General features: G+C 40.2%; 1 protein-coding gene across 2 annotated transcripts in view; it reads left to right on the top strand.

Annotated features, from left to right (window-relative positions):
- RASSF6 (Ras association domain family member 6) overlaps nt 1-20,230 on the top strand; it is a 100,435-nt gene that overhangs the window by 10,210 nt on the left and 69,995 nt on the right. For both annotated transcript variants that reach the window (XM_027854553.1, XM_027854554.1), the window contains exon 2: nt 5,512-5,599. In XM_027854553.1, the coding sequence (XP_027710354.1) occupies nt 5,512-5,599 (88 nt within the window). The remainder of the gene's footprint in view (nt 1-5,511; nt 5,600-20,230) is intronic.

The raw sequence follows: 20,230 nt of genomic DNA, 5'->3' as shown, positions 1-20,230 counted from the left end.
GGTATTGAAATTTATGCCTGTAAGTGCTGATATTCTTTAAATCTATTGCTAATTGATTTGTTCTAAAATAAACCAATAACCAAATATTTGTTAAATATATCAAAATAGGTAGTGTATGACTGTCTCTCTTTATCATGTTCCCTTTGCCTTTATTATCTGATGCTCCTGCTTTCTTCCCTTCAAATGTTTAGGGGAATGTGTCAAGACCAGTGGGTCCTATAGGTCTCCATAGATCAAAATAAATTTTCAAGAGCCACCCTCATCAGATTCATAATAAAAGGGAAAAAAAAGAAAAGAGTGTCTTCCCTAACACTTCATTATTGCTGACTCATTTGCCAGAAGCATGTCCTGACTTTTCAGGTATTTCTAAAATATTTTGTTCTTAAATCTCAGGTTTATCTGTGACCTGCCCAATTTTCATTTAACAGTGAGAGGGAAAAAAAGAATTTATTTTGGTTTTGCATTCTTCTGTTTCATTTGATTCAATAGGCTTTGTTGAGGTTTAGAGTTGGGAGAGCTGGTTCAGGTGTGAAAGAATTCATTTAGACCTTCTCTGTAGCCTTTGGGAGCTTTATATAGCCAGAAAACTACACAGCCTATAGGATGATGACATATTTTTAGGATTTCTTATGGGGGTTGGAGATTAGGGACAGACAAGATAAGGAAGAAGGTTGCTTACAAGATAAGGAAAAATTGTCGTGACACAGGATGAGGAAGACGAACGACAAGATAAGGAACACAGGGTAAGGGAAACAAAGGCAATTCTTTTGGTACGAGTTGTATGGTATTTTAAGATTAGGGGGAAAGGGCTTGAGAAGCTTTCAAGTTCTAGGGTCTCAAGGTACAAGATGGGCTACAGAATGAGCCTCAAACCCCCTCAGGGGCCTGGGAAATTAACCCTTAATATTATTTTTAATCCTAATCTTTGTCCCCACATCAGCTTCATTTCTAAAGCCATGGAGCAATTTAAGGGATCACCAATCCTTTCATCCAATCACCTGAAATCTCCTTAGGTCATCTGATGGCCTACGACTAACCATAAAATGGTTTTATTCCATCCCATGTGAATGATACTCACTAACTTGGGTTACAAGTCAGTATTATTCACAGTGTAAATACAGCATGAATATTCAGTTTTGCTAAAGATATGTTTGTTGTTTTTGTTTATTAATACAAATAAGCAATGGGAAAGAGGATGTGTGATGTGTCAGGGAGATCTGGGTTCAAGTCTAGCCTTTGACATATGCTGGCTGTGTGAATGCCCAAACTGCTTAATCTTTCAGTGCCTCTGGCAGCTCTCTAAGACTAAAAGCTGCAGAATAGTCACCAATCTTCACTGGGAGTTCTCAACACCAAATAAATCACAGGCCCAGGTCAAAACAAAACACAACCATGGGAACCAATGAGAAAACCTCCAAATTTGCTTCATTCAACCCTTTGTTCATGTGCAGGTTGGGGGACAGAAGGAACACTCGACTTGGAGACTGAAGGCCTAGGTTTGAGTCCTAGCTTGAGCCATTGACCAGTTATGTGACCCTGGGAAAGTCACTTCACTTTGCTGAATCTGTTTGTTGATCTATTAAAAATGTGGATAATAATGCTTGCACTACCATGGTAGTATGTAAGAAAGAGATGTATTTGGAGTCAGAGGACCAGGGTTTAGATTCTGTATGACTTTAGGCAAGCCATGTCATCTTTCCAGGCCTAGGTTTCCTCATTGGCAAAATGCAGGGATTAGATCAGATTGCTGAAGGCACTTCTAGCTCTAAATCCTGTCATCCTACTTCACATGGATTTGGTGAGGGAAATATTCTGCCAAATTTTGAATGCTATATAAATGTAAGCTAACATCAGCATGACTTGTAGATGAAGCCTTCCATATGTATCATGTCCCCCATTAGAATTTGGGCTTCTGGAGAGCAGGGACTGAGTTACTTTTGTATTTGTTATGGACAATGCAAATGTGTGGTGCAAATGCACTGCCTTTGTACATAGCTCTAAATACGTGGTTTTTTTTCATTCATTCATTCATTCGTGATTATGATTTTGAGTCCAAGAATTCTACCAGTAGCCTTTTAGTGCCCAAGAGCATCCCACATATGCTAGTCTTCCTGGCTATGTTCTGTAATAATTGGGGAATAAAGAAACAAGCCTACACACATGAACCCTAAAGGTCAGAATACACACAGTTCTCCTGCACCCATATGTCCGGCATCAATTTTAATTCACAGAATATTTTTTAAAATAGTCATGTGCTCTTCAAGCAATGACATTGCTGAAGTGGAAATAATATTGTAGGAAAATTCTCCTATGGTAGAGATCAGGGTAGGGAACCTGCAGCCTTGAGGCCACGTGTGACCCTCTAGGTCCTTGGTTGCAGCCTTTAGACTGAGTCCAAGTTTTATGGAACAAATCCTTTCATGAAGGGGATTTGTTCTGTGAACTTTGGATTCAGTCAAAGGGCCCCACTTGAGGACCTAGAGAGCCACATGTGGCCTTGAGGCTACAGGTTCCCCACCCGTGACACAGATGTTAGACCTGAATAAGAACCATAGGTCAATAGGACTATTCTCCAGGCGAGAAGATTAGAGAATACCTAGTGGTCAGCAATCCCAAGAGTATTCTACATCATTGTATGGTTGAACTATAATATGCAATTTTGAAATTAATAAAGAGATACTAGGGAAAGGGGTGGATAGGAGAGTTGAATAGTGTTCATCTTAGAAGGTTTACTAGAGGAGGAAGACTATGGGGTGGGCATGGATTTACCTCAAAAGGAATATAAAGCAGGCTGGAAATGAAAAGAGAAAGATGGTAGAAAGCACTCTATCATTTTTACCATAACAATTTTTGTTTATTCTTAATATTATTTTTATTAGTAACTTTAAAAATAGAACCTTCAGTATGTATAGCTAGATAGATACAAAGAGGGCATAGGCTGAGGTGAAGATGTAGGGGTTATATCTGGAGAATAAAATTAAGGGCTAAGAGAGGATTTTACTGGGAGAAGGAGAAAGGGAGAGGTAGAATGGGGTAAATTATCTCACATAAAACAGACAAAAAAAGACTCTTACAGTGGACCAGAAATGGGGGAAGATGAGAGGGAATGAGTGAATCTTATTCTCATCGGATTTGGCTTAAGAAGGGAATACCATACACACTCAATTGGGTATGGAAATCTATCTTGCCCTACAGGAAAATAGGGGGGAAGGGGAAAAGAAAGCAGAGGGATGATAGAGGAGAGGGCATGGGGGATTGGGGTTGGGGGTAATCAGAAGCAAACAAGTCTAAGGAAGGAGAGGGTCAAAAGAGAGAATAGAATAAATGGGAGGGCAGGATAGAATGAAGGGAAATGTAGCTAGTTTTTCACAATATGACTACTATGGAAGTGTTTTGCATGACTACACATTTAACCTGTATCAAGTTGCTTGCCTTCTCAATGAGGGGGGGTGGAGAGGGAGGGAGGGAGAGAGAAAATTTGGAACCTAAAGTTTTAAAAACAAATGTTAAAAATCATTTTCACATGCAACTGGGAAATAAGATACACAGGCAATGGGGTATAGAAATTTCTCCTGCCCTACAGGAAAATAGAAGGGGAAGGGGTTAAGAGAATGGGGGAGGAGATAAAAGGGAGGGCAGATTATGAGAAGGGCATTCAGAATGCATGCCATCTTGGGGTGGGGGGAGGGATGAGATGGGGAGAAAATTTGGAACTCAAAATCTTGTGGAAGTGAATGTTGAAAACTAAAAATGAATCAATTAATTTAAAAAATAGAACCTTCATTTAAAAATATATCCCTCCACCTTGCCCTACACAAATATTCATCCCTGGTAACAAAAATTTAACAGGAAAGAGGGAGGGGGAAAAGCAGTTAAAAAATGGTCAACCCATCAATCATGTGTGATGGCATATACAATATTCTGGACCATGATTCCCCATCTCTGCAAAGAGGGGAGAGTCACATATTTTCTCAACTCTTCTCTGGAGCCGAGCTCGGTCAGCATAATTACACAAGAGAGCGCTGTATTGTTTAAGTAGGTAGAAATTATTTCCCAAACTTTCTAACTCTATCTCCAGAATCTTGCTCTCCTTCCTTCCACTCCAATTCTGTTCATGGGCATAGAGGTCCAGGCAATAAGGCATGCCATTGCTGAAAAAACTGGAGTGCAATGGACATCTTCCACTTAAGACCTGTAGCTAAACCCTGGTACCACCGAGCTAAAAATACTAAAAAGGAAGGTCACTAATGTCAGAACTCGCTCTCCGAAGCTCATTGTTGGCTAGAAGGATATTAGGCACCACTTAGCAGGCTGGTCAAGTCAGAGCATGATTTCAGCCTGCCTGACTACTTACATTTCCATTTGCTTTGTGGAACAGGGCTTGTCCATTTGGGTTGGATTGCTTTTATAAAAAGGGGAATATACTCCCCTGTGGAGAATACATATGAGAGAAATTGCTCACAGACAAAATACAAGAACAGATTCATTAAACTGGCCAGTTCCATAACTTGTTCCAAAATTGCATAAATCCTCTAATTATCTCAGCCCCAGTCCATATTTTCCCAAAGCACATTTTTTTTCTTAAGAAATTACCTCTTCCCCAAACCAAAAGAGTGGGTAGGAGGGGGATAAAGAGGTGACCTTGGCTTGATGGCAGCCTTCTACACTTTGTTTGAATGTTTATCTGTGTTTGTTGTTTTTCAGTTGTGTCTGACTCTTTGTGACTCTGTGGACCATAGCATACCAATACTGTCTATAGGATTTTTCTCGGCAAAGATACTCGAGTGGTCTGCCATTTCCTTCTCCGGTGGATTAAGGCAAACATGTTAAGTGACTTGCCAAAAGTCACACAGCTAGTAGGTATCTGAGGCCAGATTTGAACTCAGGTCTTACTGACCCCAGGCCCAGTACTCTATCCACTGAGCCACCTAGCTGCCTTTATCTATGTTACTTGATAAAAATAAATGCTTGTTTATGTTACTTGATATTTCTAATATATTACAAGGCCATTAATAGTGATTTTCATCTAAACTTACAAATTCAGTGTTTAACATTGAGACAAGAAAAACCAACTTATATATGTTTTTTCCCTGCGTGAGGACTGAGCATGTTAAAATTTCTGTAAATTATGAGATTATTCTAGAGCATACCCACTAGAGTGCCTTTATATCTGGAGAGAGGAAATGAATAAGAGTTAGTAATGGAGAGGAACGGGGACTGGTGGGGATGTCCCTGAGTATACCTAAAAGGTGCATGCAAGCATCACATGCTTACATCTCATATCACTACATAAAATTGCTCTCAGCACAATAGCAACAAAACATTTGGAATGAAAGTTTTGGTGAAGCACTTTCATTGAATTGGAAAATCAGTCTCCATTCAAATATAATAATTCCCATCAATGGACATACCAGATAATTTCCTTTCCTAATTTTTACCAGCCAATAGACACAGTCAAGAACCATTTGAAACAAGCATCCATGTTGATTTCTTTTTTTAATGTCATTTCAGCCAGTCTGAATGAGTGGAGAAAAATGACCACCAATCCTTACCAGTCCCCTTCTCTGATATTCATCAATGAGAAGAAATTCATTACAAGGTAACCTCAATTTCATATAATATTCCACCTGAGTGTGATTTATGTGACCTGCTATTTGCAGGTAGTATGGAAAGAGCATTGGTTTGGAGGCAGTCTTAGCAGTGATGGTAAAGTGCTGCTATTGCATGCTATGTTAGTGAGCAGGGTTGTAACCCCCTCTTAAGCACACTCTGCACCCCTCCTTGTGTGAACTGCTCTACCTCTCCCCTTAGACATTACTATCTGCTTTAGCCATTTCCTCAGCTGTTCCCCTCTGGGAAGGGTTTTTCCTTTCAAGCCAGACTAAGAAAAAATGGGAAAGAAACTTACAAAGCCCTTTTCTCCAGTTCCAGGCCAGATACTCACAATCCCTCTCTCCCCACCCCCAGGCAGACTAGCCTGCTGACTTGTACTGTCTACATGGATCTTAGCAAATGTTTTTCTCTCTTTCCCCTGGGAAGTTATAAAAATGAATCAACAATTCTCTTTTATGAGCTCTGAGCTTCAAGACAGAAAAGAGTGTTCTGGCAAGATACCGAGGTTTTATATCTATCTTTCTCCTCCCCCAGAGTTGCCCTGTTGTTGACCTTTGCTACATCTGGGTAGTGACACACATAAATTAGATGAACTGGTTTAAAAAGGCAAAGTGAATAGGAAGTTAAATTTTAAGAAGTAGAAACAAGTCCTTCAATGAATAAGCATACCTCAAAGGAGGTATCAGGCTCCTTTCCTCTCCAAAGTATAAGTCAATCACTAAACAGGCATTTAGTAAGTTCCTACGAAGCTAGGTGTTGCAGTTGGATAGAGTGCTAAGCCTGGAGTCTAGAAAACCTGAGTTCAAACCCAGTCTTAGATACTTACTAGCTGTGTGACCTTGGGCAAGTCACTTAACTCTGTCTCAGTTTCCTCCTCCGTAAAATGAACTGAAGAAGGAAATGACAAACCATTCCGGTATCTCCACCAAGAAAACCCCAAATGGGGTTGTGAAGAGTTGGTCATGACTGAAATGACTGAACAACAAAAAAAACTGTACTGGGTGTTAATGATACAAAAAAGGACCAAAAAAAAGTCCCTGCTCTCAAGGTGCTCATAGTCTAATTAGAGAGGGAGAGGGAGAGATTGCAATTCATAGGACTTTATGATTCTGTCATTTCTACTACTTTTAACTGTCAAAAGCAGTATTAAGTAAAAAGCAAAGGAAATGAGGATTCTCAGAGTGCCATAAATACATTCCCCCTAAAAGCTGTTTTCCAGATGTTGAGCACAGACTTCCATTTCCTGTTCCTGGCTTGAAACTTGTTATGAAACTTGGCTGGGCATTCACATAACATAATCCATTGATGTGTTCTTGAAAATTGTAGCATCACGTATATAAATGATATCAAATTGCTCGCTGTTTTAGGGAAGGAGGTAGGGAGAGATGGAGAAAAATTTGGAACTCAAATTTTTTTAAGTGAAAGTAAAAATTGTCTTTACATGTAATAGGAAAAAATAAAATACTATTTAAAAAAAAGAAAATGGTAGCATCTCTCTAAGACTGGCATAAGAACAGCTGAAATAATAAGGAGTCAGAAGGTTGAACTTAGAAGGTATTTTCAAGCATCAGATACCCCTGACCTTCAGTTCTATTCAATAAATATTTATTATGCCAGCTTCGGTTTTCAAAAAATTATGGTAGGTGTGGGATATACAAAACAAAAAGAAAGAAAGAAAGAAAAATTATCTCTTTTCTCCAAGAACTTACTTTATGCAGGTAAATAAAATAGCTAAGTAGATAAGTAAATACACATTAATTTGAGAAGGGAGATCTTGGACATTAGGATATTCCTATAGGGAGAAGAGGTATCAGGAAAAGCTTCTTGTAGGCTATGAGATCTTCAAGGATTACTAAAGGAAACAAAAGATCCTAAAATGTGGAGGTAAGAAGGGACTGTAATCCTAGCTTAGGACATTCAGCCTATATCAGAGTGAAGACATAGGAGAATGAACATTGAGTTTGGGGAAAAGCAAACTGGCTGATTTGGTTGTAAGATGGGGTGCAGAAAGGGAATCAATCTGAAATCTATCTGGAAATTGAAGGACTTTAAATGCCAATGGTTACATTTTGCACTAGAGGTGAAAAAGAACCACTCTTATTCTTGTTGAACCTGTACTTCAGGAATGAAAAAGATTGCTTAGTAGGCTATCACAATATTCCAAGAGAAATGCTATTGTGAGTGTGAGAAGGAGGAAGATGTAAAAAGAAAAACAGAAAAATATGGAGGAAAGGTGGAATTTGAAGGGAAATGAGTCTCATTTTGGATATGACATCCAAATGAAAATGTCCAATGGGCAAAAGTTGTGATATGGTCTCACCATTCATGAGAAATATTTGATCTGGCTGTGTATCTAGAAGATATCTGGATAGAGATAAGTGTGTCCATGAGAGCTGAGGAGGTCATTGAGAGAGGGTGAAGAGGAAGAAGAGAAGGGGAGCTTTTGAGGCAGCTGTGGCTAAGGGATGAGAAAAGGATGGTGGTATAGTCAGGAAAACTGAGAAGATGCAGTCAGAGAGCTAGGAGAAAAACCAAGAAAGAACAGTGTCAAGAAAGTAGGGGAAAGTTTTCAGAGAAGAAAAGAAAAGAAATTTAGATGATAACTTTGTATATCTGAAGGGAATAGTAAGTTGTGCATGATAGATTTGCAGTTTCATGTGCAATCATCTTTTTATTGTACTGTTATGGAAATGGTTGTTTTGTTTTATGAATTGAGAATAAAATAATTTTTAAAAAATAAATTAAATAAACTCTATATATAGCATGCCCCTGATCAACCAGTTCACTAACTATTAAAAAAGGAAATAAAGTTATTTTAGCAAGAAAAGAAAAGTTTTCAGGAGAAGGGTGGGATCAGTTGCTCAACAATGTAAAAATTGCAGAGGGATCTAGGAGAAAGAAGGAGAAAAGACTGAGATTCAGCAATTCAGACGTGGCTGGTAGCCTTGAACAGCGCATTTTCAGTGGAATGGTCCAAATTAAGGCCAGAAGGCTAGAGGTTAAAAAGTAAATGGGAAATGAGGAAGTAGATGAAACAAATTTAAACAGTTTTCTTTCGAAGAGTTTGGCCATGAATGGGAGTAGAGATGCAGCACATGCACTGGGAGGAATGACCCTCTGAGAGGAAGGTCCAATTGAGACTAGATAACAAAACCTTGATTATCAAAGGACATACCATGTTTACTGACTGGAGTATAGGTATTGATTGCTTTCCAGAATGATGGGAGCAATTCTATTTCATTACTAAAATACAGAAAATGGACCTGACTTGGCCCCTTTCTATCTTTCTAGCCTTAGACCTTTTAACCTGCCAAGTATTACAAGGTCCAGCAACACTGGTCTTCTTACCATTCCTCCCGCATAACACTCCATCTTCTAACTCTCTGCCTTTTCACCCCAGGCCAGGAATGCTGTTCCTTCTCAATTCTTCCTGGATTCCCTGACTTCCTTCAAGACTTTGCTTAAATCTTACCTACCGTAAGAGGGTTTTTCCCAGTCCCTTCTACCCCCAGGACCTTTCGATAACTTTCAGTTGACTCTTAATAGATTGTGTGTTACGTAGTTGTTTGCCTGTTGTCTCTCTCATTAGAATGATAGTTTCTCAAGAGCAGGGGCTGTGTTTTTAGCCTCACCTCAACTGCTAGAGCATTTAGGTGGTACAATGGATAGAGTGCAGGGCCTGGAGTCAAAAAGACTCACATTCCAGAGTTCAAATCTGGCCTTAGATACTTATTAACTGTGTGACCCTGGGCAAGTCACTTAATCCTGTTTGCCTCAGTTTCCTCATCCATAAAATGAGCTAGGGAAGGAAACAGTAAACCCCTCCAGTGTCACTGATGAGAAAATCTCAAATGACATCACGAAGGCTCAGACAAGACTGAAGAACAACCACCACCACCACCTGGTATACAGGAAGAGTTCAATAAATGCTTGTTGATGATATCAGGGAAAAAGTTGAGGTGGGAAGGGGAAATTAAGGTCCAGGAATGTTTCATTTTTGTCTTCATATTTCTAGCTCCCAGAACACTGCCTGACACATAAGAGGTGATTGATAAAAGTTTATCAATTGATGGATTGATTTATATCAGTGAACATAGTATGTCGTACTATGGTATATACTTGCATTTGCTTTTTATCAATATATAGACCAATGGTTCTCAAAGGGTAAGTGCTGCAGCAGTTTCTCTAAGTATGCCATAAATTGTAGGGAATTTACATTGGCAAGTGCATGGACATAGACATGGGCCAGTCTCCCAGGGCTTTCTTATAGCAAAGAATGATACTGTGCTTACAGCCAATTAAAAAAAAGTTTGGAAAACTACTAGCTTAGATTGATGTTTCCCTTTTTTAATGCACAGAAGGTGTTTAGAAAATAGCACTTAGCATAGTGCCTGGCACATAGTAGGCACTTAATAAACATTTACTGAATCAAATTGAAAATACCCTGAAGCTAAGAGAACAGGAACCAAAGTGGATGCCACATAGATTGTGGACTAGCTAAAGGAAATGTGGTACATGAATGCGATGGAATGTTAGAAAATAATCAATATGAAAAATCTGGAGAAGCACTGGGAGGCTCATGTGAACTGGCATGAAGTGACACAAGCAGAACCTGGAAAACAATCCATACAACAATAGAAAATAAATGCTATGTAAGTATAACGATCAAGCAAAAAAATAAAATTTGACACAAGAAGACACTTCTCCCCCTTGTTTGCAGAGGTGGGGGACTATGGGTGTAAAATGTCAAATAAGCATTTATTAGGCACCTACTATGTGCCAAGCAATGTGCTCAGTGATGGGGATTCAAAGAAAGGCAAACCCAATCCCCTGCCTTCAGGGAACTTGCAATTTATTTGGAATAGACAAGGAAACAAGGATGTAGCTGTAAGATGTAAAAAGGCTAAATTGGGAATAATCTCAAGGGAAAGGCATTAGCATTAAGGGGGACCAGAAAAGGCTTCTTGCAGAAAGTGGGATTTTAGCTGGGATTTGAAGGAAGCCAGGAAAACCAGGAGGCAGAGATGAGAAGGGAGAGCAACCTGGGAATGAGGGACAGTCAGTAAAAACATAGTGAGTACAGGAAGTATAAGAAGACTAATGAGGTAAGAAGAGATGGGGTTAAGAAAGACTTTCAAGGCCAAATGGAAGCCTTTATATTTAATCATGGGGGTAATAGGGGGCCACTGGAATTTACTGAACAGGGGTGAGGGGTGACATGGTCAGACCTGCCTTTTAGGAAGGTCATTTTGACAACTGAATAGACACAGGATGGACCAAAGTTGGGAGAGATTTTAAGAAGGCAGGCCAGCAGACTAGCACGATATTATGATAGTCCAAGTGTAAGGTGATAAGACCTGCACCGGGCTGGGAGTGGAGAGAAGGGGCTCATGGGAAAGATCTTATAATCAACTGGCCTTGGCAACAATCTGGATGCAGCAGCATAGCACGAATAAGCCAGTTCCAGAGAGCCAACTGTTCTATTTAAATAAATTTGTATTAAATATAAATAATAAATATTTATAATATATAATCAATATAATAAATAAAATTTAATTTAAATAAAGTGTGAGCGTTTATGCCTCAGAAATCATCCAACATCCTAAATGAGGGCTCGCTTTATTATTCTGTTGATTGTCTAGACTTAAGAAAGTGATGGAGAAAGTGCTAATAATGAAAATTAAACTTAAAAGTGTGTGGGGTTGTATTTTTTAAAATATTTTACATATATATAATTATATATACAATATGTTATATATATAAAATTATATATAATGCATGTATATAATTGTATATTTAATATATATATACAATTGCATATATAATATATTGTATATATGTGTATATACATGTATTTGTGTGTATATGTGTGTGTGTGTGTGTGTGTGTGTTTTGAGGGCTCTCTGGACATGTAGGGGGAGAGTGAGGGAGGGAGCGAGAGTGAAGAGTTGAAGATGCCACCTGCATTGGGAGCTAGCATGACTGGGAGGAAGAGTATCCCCTCAGTGGTACTAGGGGTATTATTGCCATCCTTCATTCATGGGCTCATAGAGGGTCCAGAAAGGACCTTAGAGGTCATTGAGCCTAAACACCTCATTTTACAGGCCAGTAAATTGAGAGGTTTAGCGACTTGCCCAGGGTCACACGGTTAGTGTCTGAGATTGATGAGTTTAATTTAGTGGAGTTTTTTTTTTCTTTTCTCTTGTTTCATTGTTATAAAGGCGCTCTCTCTCCCTCCCTCTCCCTCTCTCCCCCCCCCCCCTCCCTCCCTCAGGGAAGGAAGAAGGGATATGTTCAGAAATGAAGGGTGATGTAAATACAAAAGATATCAATAAAAGTTGAAAACATTTTTTATTATCCTGAGGCAAGGGTATCATCCATTCAATTGCTTCTATTTTCTACTTGCCAATTTTATAGCTGCTATTGTTTATAGTCCTGCTTTCTGTCCCAGAGTTACTTCTCCCCAGATACCAGGGCCAGAAACTAGGGCAGAAAGCTGTCTTTCCTCTGCCTTTCATAACAGGCTGAAAGGTGAGCAAAGTAAAACACTTTGACTCTGGCTCACAGCTAATCTCTTCCCAGGCTCCCAAAAATAAAGAGTGTAGAGTCAGTTTCTCCAAACAGAACCAGGTCAGTTTTCCCTTTGAGAATCTGTTTTGTCTTTCTTTACACCTTGGAACCCAATGCCAACCCCACTAAAGCTGTCAAAGAAAGGGAGCTGTCCCTTGTGCCACTCTTGGGCATTTCTGCCTTCACTGCCTAAATTTAACTAATGGGATATAATGAAATTCAGGTGAATGGGTGTGATTTTCAGAGGCTTCTGCTCTCTTTTACTGAAACCAAGCAACCAGGCCACCTGTTACAGAGAGCCCCAGTTTCACACAAAGGCCCACTGTTCACAGATGCTTCCTTCTTGGCTTTGGACTGGGGAGTACTTGTGTTTTCCCTGGATACTCAGTAGCTTCTGTGATGTTCACTTGGCCAAAGGTTAGAGGTGTGAACACTTCCCGCCCTACCCGAGTTCAGCTAATTGAAGATAAGGGGACCTCATTTTGAAAGCTTGGGGTAGGGACTTGGGATTTAAATTAAATCAAGGTCAAAGGGCTCAAAAATATTTACCTCTTTCTTTAAGAGGACAGAAAAGTGTGGGTTTGTGGTTGTTTGTCTTAAATAAAACTTGAAATAAATACTGTGTATATTTTTTTGCCATCCAATCTGGAAAAGTCCACAAAGTCAAATTATGAGTTTAGCAGCCTAAGGTTTTATATAAATAGGATTCAGTAGTATTTACTAACTAACTAACTGATACTAACTAACCACTGTTGAGATGTTGAGGGCCAAGTTGAGGTTTGGGATTAGAATAAAGTGTGACATTTGAGGGTCATAAATTATCAGTTTATTCCACCATAAAAAGGATCAATCAGGATTAATTAATTCAGGTTGACTAGGTTCGCTGCCTCGGCATTCACCATATAGGCAATGCCTGGTCAGAAAGTTTTACCATTCACTTAGTGATAATTATACAAATAATGAGGTACATGAAATAACGCATTATTTATTGTTTATATAATTATCCCTGAGATGCATTTTATTCCTCCGGCAATTTGGAAGTCACCAACGATTTGACCCCAGACCAATCCAAGTGCAAGGATAGCCTCCTTGCCCCTTTAAGAGAAATCAGCCAACCTAATTTATGTAAAACATGCTGCTACTACCACAGAAGTTGCAGAATTTTCTTTAGTCTTTTTCACCTTTAAGGTTTGTGTTCATGACAAACAGGGTCATGCTGGTAAATGTTTAACAACTGATAGGGGAGGGGGGGCGTTATACACAAAACACCCTTTAAAGTTTAATTTGCATTGTTAGCATTTCCATCACTTAAGTCTAGACCATTCACAAACCAATAAATCAAGCCCTGGTTTGTAGCTGTTGCTAATTTCCAAGGTGTAAATGCTCACACTGAAAATGAGCTCTCTCTTGCACACACCATTGGATTGGCAAATATTATATGAAGGAAGATAGATGCTCACGTGACCTAAACCCAAAGAAAGTTTCATAGACTGCTAGAAGTCCTCAAATAAAAGTTGAGTGATTATTTGTTGGGGATACTGGAGAGGAGATTCCTGTATGAGATGAACTGGAATGAAATCCTTTCTACCTTGGGGATTACAGTTATTCCTTCCACAGCACAGGGTAGGGGTGTGGTGCCACCACCAGCTAGAAAATCCATGTAAAATTATTTGGCCCCCCCATTCATGGCAGAGAAGTCTGAATTATTCTAGTATGAAAAGACAAATTATGTTGATATTATAAAATACTGTACATATATTTTGTGTATTTCTGTATTTCTAAACTTTTTCTGTGGCATCTGCTGGCCTTTGCATGTCCTCTGCTGCTTCTGCAAAACTCCCCAACAATTCCCATTTAATTTCTTATGCTGACCTGAGCTATATGGAAACCTGCGATGGGGAAAGTTGCAATGTGGAAGGGATAACTGTATACTCATCTAAACTAATATCATTGGGGTGGGAGGACAGACCTGTGATTTCATTAAGGTAGAGAACTCACTGTTGTGCAATTTGTAGCTTTAGAGATTTGCCTGGGGCACTAACTAAAGGCGAAATGTCATATACCCCAAAGTCACACAGCCCTTATGTGTCAAAGGTACTCGGACCCAGGTTGTCCTGACTCCCGGCCCAGCATTCTATCAACTAGTGCAGCCTCTAACCCAAGGCAGGAATTTTTTTGTAGTGTTGAAATACTTCCAGCAACAGTGAACTTAATACTCAAAGAGGAAAACTTTTGGGTTTTGGTCAGGGTCTGGTATTTCATCGGTGTGGGGAATGTCCTCAGTGGATGTAGATTAATAACCCATATGTAGTTGAGGTTTTAGGGTTGACTGAGGAACAGGGGGATTGAGTGACCTGCCCTGGCCTGGCAGCCAGGATGGAGAGGATGAACCCAAGTGTTCCTGATGCCCGAGGTGACCTGCTATTGATGATGCTACTTTGCCTATTATATTCCATTGTTAGATGGTTTGAATTATTAGAAAAGTTAAGCCAAAATCTGCCTCCATGTAACAAAACCCATGGCTTGTGGTTTTTCACTCTAGGGTGGAGCAGAAGAAGGTTAATCCTTGACTTGATGCTCTTCAGATATTTAACAGATATTATACAGATTTGAAGTCTAATCTTCCAAATGAAGTTTTTCCAGAAATTCTCATAGGACATTGTCTAAAGATCCCTCCACGACACCCTTTTCCTCTTCCCATTTGCACTTTTAATTTTAACCTGCTGTTCATTTGTGTCCAACTCTCCTTGACCCCATTTGGGGTTTTCTTGGCAAAGATACTGAGGTGGTTTGCCTTTTTCTTCTCCAGCTTATTTTGATAGATGAGGAAACTGAGGCAAACAGGGTTAATTGAATTACCCAGGGTCACCCAGCTAGTAGGTGTCTGAGGTGGGATTTAAATTCATGAAGATGAGTTTTCCTGACTCCAGGCCCTGTGCTCTATCCACTGTGCCATGTAGCTGCCCCAGGCATAGCGGTGTATGCCTAAAATTCTGGCTACTGAGGAGACCGACAGATCACTTGAGCCCAAGGTTTTTAGTTACGACAGGGTATTCACTCAGGTGTCGGCACTAAGTTCTACACTAATGTGGTGAGCCCCTGGAGTCAGGAGGGCCATCAGGATGCCTAAGGAGGATCTCACTGGCCTGGGTGACAGACAGAACAGGCCTAAAGCTCCCATAAATATCCAGCCTGAGAAGATAGGGAAACCTGATCTTCAGAAAATAATAAATAGAATAACATCCTTCTCATTCAGAGTTAACCTAATATATAAAAAGTTTGTGCAAGTTATAATGATGAGCATTAGATAATTTCTTTTATGCAAACACTGGTGTGCGCAACAGTAGCTTGTTCTGTCTCTGTAACAAACTGATTTGTGATTGCTCTGGAAAAGAAGTCTCTTAGGGTTCACTTGTTTTTTTCACAATGGTCTATCACCAAGGACTTTGCCCTGGGCTCTAACCACCAGTTGTTTAGTGGAGCTTTGGGGAAGTTTTCCTGGGAAATCCCAGTGCTTTGTGTGAGCAGTGTGGGGATGTTCTTTACTTTGACCCTCCATGATTGGGAGGTTATGTGCCATCTAGGTCTGTATTGTCTGGGCCCTTCACCTTCTTTGTAGGAGGAAAGGTGCAGGACCCTTTTATTTCCCACAATAGCTCAGGGAAAGAAACTGTCAAATTCCACTGATTTAAGCATTATACTGGAGCAGCACCTCCCCTAATATAAAGCTGTGGTTCTAACATTTTCTGTGTATTAAATGTATCTTAGATATTGCTTTGCTTTAATTTTATACCTCCAGGAACTAGCTAATCTCTGAGAACTTGGCACCTTGCCACACGCTCTGGGTGCTCTTTCCTTCACTGGTGCTACTAGGTTAAAATGAATATCAAAGGCACCTTTGAAAGGAAAAAGAAGTCCCCTAAAGGGCAGCCTGAGCCTTGTGTGTAGAAGAGGGCACTTCCTCTTACCCTTTTGCCTCTGTTGTTCTTTGTCCTTCCTTTTCAAAGAGGACCAATGACATCATGGATGACGTCTTGACTTGCCCCTGAATTAGATTGCAGTGAGGCAGAGTTGCAGTCATCAGCCTCACTCTCTTCCTGAGTCATTGAAGTCCAAAGGCAGAACAAAAGTCAGGATGACTAGCAGGGGCCCAGGATGCAGTGGATGACTTAGCATCTTTAATGCCTCACCAAGCCCTAAGCTTTCCACAGACCTGCTGCAGCCACCTTCGTGGCATCTGCCTACTCTACTGTGGAAAGAGTCTTCACATGCTTGGGGTAGACACCCCCCCCCAAACTCACCAGCAGGTCTGAGGCCTGTCTGTACTTTTCAGCCTGGTTTAGCCTGTCTACCAAGAAGGTTTACTAGGGTGTAGCCAAGGAAGGACCATGGATATTATGTGCTGAGAAACCAAAATTGTTGTAGCACAATTAGTCAATAAACATTTATTAAGCACCTACTATGTGCCAGACACTCTGGGGATAGAAGAATAAAAGGCAAAAGAGAACCCCTGCTCCTCAAGGAGTTCACTCTCTGATGGTGGGGGAGGGGAGAGACAACATGCAAATAATTGTGTATAAACAAGCCATATTGAGAATAAATTGGAAATAATGACCTGAGGGAAGGAACTAGTATTAAGGTGGTCAGGAAAAGCTTCCTGAAGAATGGAATTGAAGGAAGTCAGGAGAGCCAGGAGGTCAAGAGGAGGAGGAGGAGCAGCCCAGATATTGGGGAAAGCCAGAGGAAAATGCTTTAAGTTGGGAGATAAGTGTTCTGTCCCAGGAACAGTAAGGAGGCTAGTGTTACTGGATCAAAGAGTATGTGGGGGAGGGAAAGGAAGTGTAAGGTATAGGAAGGTGGCCAAACCATTTCCAACCCCAGCAACTGCTTCCCTAAGTTATTACCCACCCAGCAGCATCATGGGTAGGTGCAGACTTGGGGCAAACTCCACGTCCATGGTCCAGTCACTTTGCTGCTGAAAGTACAGGCTATTGGGGCCTACATGGAATGGGAAAGGGGATCCCTGCTTCATTCTCTCCTTAACACCCCCTGTGGGTTCACTAATAAAGCTCAAACATCGATGGATAAAGATAGCCTAGGCCTGCCTTCCAGGTGGGGAACAGGTGCAGAACTGGAACTTCCAGTTGGATCACTAGTCTCAAGATTCAGAGATAAATTCTAAGCATTCAAAGGTTTAGAAAGGAAACCAAAAGACGGGACTTGATCCCTGTGGTCACGTTGGGAGGCAGCCTCGTAGAGTGGAGACAGAGCTACTTTGGAGCCAAATATATAAGTCCCACCTCTGACAAATACCGACAATAGATACTGACAATACTGTGACCCTGGGTAAACTTTTCACATTTATTTATAATTTTAAATCTTACTTCACTAATCTCCCACCTATTCAAGTTTCATGAAACTCTGAAAACATGATTTGCATTGGTAGAGGGAGTTTTAACATTCGGGCAAGTTACACAACATTGAGAGCTGCCTGCTAGTTTTCAAAGGTTTGCACTTTTCTTCAACCTTGGGTTCCTTTTCTCAACTTACAAAATTAGAGATACAAACTTTGGTTGGAAAGTAAAATCTCCACAGTTTATTTTGTCTGCAACATAAAGTCTCTAACTTTGGAAAAGTTTTAAAAGGGGTCTAGGGCAGTCCAATGGATCAAGTACCAAGCTTTAAGTCAGAAAGACTCATTTTCCTGAGTTCAAATCCGGCCTCAGGCTGAGTGACTCTGGGCAAGCCACTTAACCCTGTTTGCCTCAGTTTCCTCATACCAAAAATGAGCTAGGGAAGGAAATGGCAAATATCTTGGCCAATATTCCTTAGCACCAATCAACAAGAGGCATTTATTAAATGCCTTCTGTGTGCCTTTCACTTGGTTAAGCAAAGGTAAAAAGTGAAATAGCCTGTCTTAAAAGAGCTTGTTTTGTACCAGGAGGAGACAACAGGTATCCATATACATACATTTACGATAAATGCAAAGTGATCCTTGTGGAGGAACCACAAGGTCTCATGCCTGAAGGAAGAAGCATTTGAGTGGAACTTTGAGGATGGGGATTTGAAGAGGAAGAGATGAAGAGGGAGGGCATTCCAGGAGTAAGGCATTGCCCATGCAAAAGCATAGTGAGGTGAGATAGAGCCATACGTGTGAGGAAGAGCAGTAGGAAACCAATTTGGCTGTGATTTGGAGGAAGAGGAGAAAGGTATGAAAAGCCTTGAAAGACAGTTTGGAGAATATGAAGGGCTGTGTCAAACCTGTAGAATGGGGAATGCAGGAGTTCTCTAATAGTGACCCTTGAAAGAGCTCTTTAAGGTTTGCAAAGTACTGTGCATGTATTATCTCATTTGACCCTCAGAACGTTATTATCCCTGTTTTACAAAGGGGAAACTGAGGCTGAGAGGTTAGGTGACTTGCCCAGGGTCACACAGCTAGTGTCTAAGGCAGAATTTGAACTCAGGTCATAACAACCCTGTGAGATAGATGCTATTATTATTCCAATTATACAGATGAGGAAACTGAGGCAGGCAAAAGTTAACTGACTTGCTCAGGATCACACTGCTAATAAGTGTTAGAGATAGGATCTGAACTAACGACTTCCTGACTCCAAGTCTAACACTCTTACTAGCTGCCTCTAAATTCTGAATCTTTATTGAGACTAAAATGGATTCTAAAGTTAACAAAGGGAACTCTGCCGTTATTTATAGATATCAGTACATATAAGCTGATAGAGCACTTTTTGATGGACGACCTAATATTTACCTAAAGCCCTATTTTCTTCCCTTTAAAATTATTTTTTTGCTTTTTTTTTTTTGGTGAGGCAATGGGGGTTAAGTGACTTGCCCAGGGTCACACAGCTAGTAAGTGTCAAGTGTCTGAGGCCAGATTTGAACTCAGGTCCTCTTGACTCCAAGGCCGGAGCTCTATCTACTGTGCCACCTAGCTGCCCCCTAAAATGTTTTAATAACACAATTTCCTGGTCCTGTGTTAAAGAAAGATATGTTAGTTTCCTTAATGTTATCTGTCATAAAGGTCTAATATTGGATAAAATAATTTTAAAGGCTATAATTATTTAATAATAATGTTTAATATTAAGCCTTTTTATCGATGAGAAATCTGATTTTACTATGATAAAGAAGTAGCTGGAGCACTTGCCCTAAAGGTTTAATATTAAAGAGTATATAAGATTGTCAAGTTATGAATATAGAGGAAATATTGAGCAAGCTAGCCATATTGCATAATGGCCAAGCATGTACAAAAGAAAAGAGAAGATGATGGAATTCTGGGCGTTATTGATGTAGACACCCTCTTGTCCTTCTTCATCACTCCAGTCTTGTGCAATGGGCCTCCTTCACGGAGCACATGGAGAAGAAAGGGGACATACCAATTTACCTAATACACATTTTTGAAATTCAGAACTTTAAAAAGAAAAAGGGAGAAAGGAGAGGTACTTTCTTTGGTTACTGATGGAATCCTCAATCTGTCTTCCCAGAGGATGAGCCACCCTTAGAATGACTGCACCTTCTCCAAGTAGCCCCAAGCCTACTTGAATCTGCTCTGGGCAACAAAATTCCTAGTTATGGTTATATGCTCAGGACTTATGAAAATGAAGATGTTTTTAATTATAGCTATTGACACACTGCACATCTGTTGTTTGAAGATCAACCTAGGCAGGTTGAGGGAGGTTTATCGCCAGAGATATGAATAGCAGGAGATTATTTGGTTTTTGTTTTGTTTTGGCTCATAGCAACTCAACAAACCTATTTAATATAATGTATTGGGGCTACCACAGTCTTCAGTGGAGCTGAGGTGGAGGAGAAGGGACAGCCACACTGAGAAAAACATGGCTCTTTGAAACATTGAAGCAGTCAGTCCATCAATAAGCATTTATTAAACACATAGTCTGTACTAGGCACTATGCTAAGCTCTATGGATACAAAGAAACGCAAAAGACAGTCCTTGCCCTCACATGACTGACAGCATTGGTAGAACTCTGAGTTCAGAGCAAAAGGACCTGGGTTCAGATTGTGACTGTGTCACCAT

Source organism: Vombatus ursinus, unplaced genomic scaffold (assembly GCF_900497805.2).
Source record: "Vombatus ursinus unplaced genomic scaffold, bare-nosed wombat genome assembly UNPS02010461.1, whole genome shotgun sequence".
NCBI lineage: Eukaryota > Metazoa > Chordata > Mammalia > Diprotodontia > Vombatidae > Vombatus > Vombatus ursinus.
The sequence above is the reverse complement of the archived record's forward strand: the minus strand, read 5'-3'. Positions and strand labels throughout refer to the sequence as shown.